Source organism: Palaemon carinicauda, chromosome 29 (genome assembly GCF_036898095.1).
Source record: "Palaemon carinicauda isolate YSFRI2023 chromosome 29, ASM3689809v2, whole genome shotgun sequence".
Classification (NCBI taxonomy): Eukaryota; Metazoa; Arthropoda; class Malacostraca; order Decapoda; family Palaemonidae; genus Palaemon; species Palaemon carinicauda.
In genome coordinates this window covers 32,371,401-32,374,178 of record NC_090753.1, presented here as the reverse complement: position 1 = coordinate 32,374,178, position 2,778 = coordinate 32,371,401, and the positions used below count along the sequence as shown (strand labels likewise).

General features: G+C 38.1%; 1 protein-coding gene across 1 annotated transcript; it reads right to left on the bottom strand.

Annotated features, from left to right (window-relative positions):
• Positions 1-429: 429 nt before the first annotated feature.
• Positions 430-1,080, bottom strand: LOC137622492 (uncharacterized). The gene has a single exon (XM_068353095.1). The coding sequence runs from the start codon at positions 1,078-1,080 to the stop codon at positions 430-432; it is 651 nt and encodes a 216-aa protein (XP_068209196.1).
• Positions 1,081-2,778: the final 1,698 nt, after the last annotated feature.

Here is a 2,778-nt window from a genome sequence, read left to right as displayed (position 1 = left end):
TGAACACTCCAAACACGAGGGGGAAACAGAATCTCTCCTTCTTCGTCTCCGATAAGGTCTTCCTATCTAAGTATCTTCGAAGTAAAATACCAAATCATCTAAGTCGTCGGGGATAATAGCTTGTAATGATTCAAAAATATTTGTAATATCATTGTGGGGAACGAACGCCAAGGCCACTAGCATTGTTGTACATTTTCGTATTTATTCACTGTTACTGTATAAATTGGTCAATCCTATGTCTAGTATTTTTCTCCATACGGCCTGAGATAAATGGAAGAAACACACAAACACCTCAGTATTTCTGAAGACAGAAAGAAAAGCTTTATGAAATGCTTTTTCATAGTCGCACGATGTGGAAGCTGGAACAATCTCGGTATCCATGAAATGTAGTTGTGTCAGAGCACGGTTATATGCTTCCCCTGACTTCCTCTAAAGGAGAATATAAACCACTGGAAGCACGATTCCTTTATAAATGATGTGAATCACATATAGCTGATAGAATAGCTGAGGAGCTATTTTGAACGTTCCATCTCCCATCCAGCGCTTAGTTTCTTTCATCAGTTTCAAATTTTGAGGAGTAGCAAATATAAAATATATATCGGGGTCATCACTACCGGAGTCATATGCAAGAAAATGTTCTCCACCACACGTGCAAACAAGTTCTTGAGGTATATCTATTTCTCCTACGTAACTTGGAGTCGAGAGAGGTGATCCTTTGGCTTTCCGTTGTCTTTCTACTGTTCGCTGAAGGGATTGGTACTTTGGAAGAATAGCAACTACTTCCGGACACAAATTAAGTTGTGCCTCTTGAATGAGTCGCCTTGGTGGATCATTCGATGTTGCAGCTCTCCTACGAAGTTGCATCACTGATAATCTAGGCACAAACTTTGCAGGATCTGGCACATGATCGTGCTCACTGGCAGATGTGCATTCATCTCCAATAACATATAACCTTCCTTTGCACTTCCGGTCTACACAACGCCATGACTCTTTCCCACTCTTAAGCACTCTGTCAAGTCTGTAACAGTAGCCTTCGGGCAATATATTATCTTTTCCTTTGGATGGTGTTACCTTCTCCATAGCGAGGGTACTTTGAACTAAAAAAAATCAAAGGTATTTCTCTTTTAGAAAGTTTGGATAAAATTTCCAACATAAGAATAATTTTAAAGATATACTAATATCCAAACGATACACACACAAAGTGAAAGTTAACGATAGTAACGAAACAAGTTAACGATGTAAAAAAAAAAAAGATTTTGAAGAATGTTAACGATAATAAACAACCGATAACATGCCAATTTTTGAAAACCAATTTTACGAAGTAAACAAAAATTTTTTACTAACCGAACAACAGTTATCGAGGGACATATATAGATATTTAGATAGATAGATGGATAGATACAGATAATAAACAGCTACATAGCGTGTGTATGCGCATGCGTATGTGTGTGCGTGTTTGTCTTTTGTTCTAAATTTCCGTGCGTGCAATTGTCGCCGCCCAAGTGTCGGCGCTCATTTGTTTTGCGTGCAAAAGTCGGACCACGATGTATATATATATATATATATATATATATATATATATATATATATATATATATATATATATATATATATATATATATATTTATATATATATATATATATATATAACTGATTTTGAGCGAAGCGAAAAATCTATTTTTGGATGAGATGGCCATGTCGTCCTGATGGAAGTTCCTATTGGGTAGCTTCCTAGGGTATATTTCAACTACGGCGATATTCCCAGAGAATTTACCTTAAGGTACCAGAATTCTAACTCCTGGAGCGAATATCCCTCGTGAAAGGGATATCGCGACATATCAGAGGAAGTATTCTTGACACGCCACATGGCAATCTTCACCCCGAACAGAGATTACGTATCGCAGGGGGCAATTGGCAAGAAACGAAATCGGGAAAGAAAAAGGGGGAGCCGCTCCCAAGGCTCCCTATCTCCCATTTTGTAAGCATGCCTGGCGCCAATCCTGGCGCCATCTGTATTCCTTGTAGCGTACACGAGGTGCTACAGATACTGTATGTAGGGAGGGGTCCTACAGCCCTTTCTTAGAAAGGCAAGGGCGGGTCCATCAGGACGACATGGCCATCTCACCCAAAAATAGATTTTTCGCTTCGCTCAAAATCCATTTTTTGGGCTCAAGCCTTGTCGTCTTGATGGAAGTATACCAGAGCATTACTGTATCTGTGGATTCTCAGAACGTGCCGTACTCCCCGAAGGTAATTTTTCCCGGTCGACTAGACCTAGAGACCTAAGATGTTAGCGATATACATCTTTTCAACTAACTATAAACCATGTTAGAGCTTCCTGCCCCCTACAGGGAAGAGTCCTACTAGACTCTTGAAAAGTCTCGAAGAGTACATATACCTATATATGAATACCAGGCAAGCTAATATAGTGGTCTCACCCAATATTAAGTAAGGAATAGTTTCTAAAGAGCCACTGTGTCAATATGAAATATCGACCAGTTCTCCGCACAATACTTGTAGTGGACAAAGATTTATATCCGCATAGGAGGAAAGCCAATGCAACATAGCTTGCATAAAGGAACAATTCTATTAGAATTATCCCAGATAAGGTACATAGAATGAATGCTCAATTATACCAATAAATTGACACAGGTGAAGGAGACGCAAGGTTCTCAAGAACAAATTTATTGACAGACAATAAATAGACAGGTTAACAACAATTATATATATATATATATATATATATATATATATATATATATATATATATATATATAT

Bases quoted from the DNA above. Each gene is read 5' to 3' on its own strand.
- LOC137622492 (XM_068353095.1), bottom strand. From the start codon at position 1,080: ATGGAGAAGGTAACACCATCCAAAGGAAAAGATAATATATTGCCCGAA.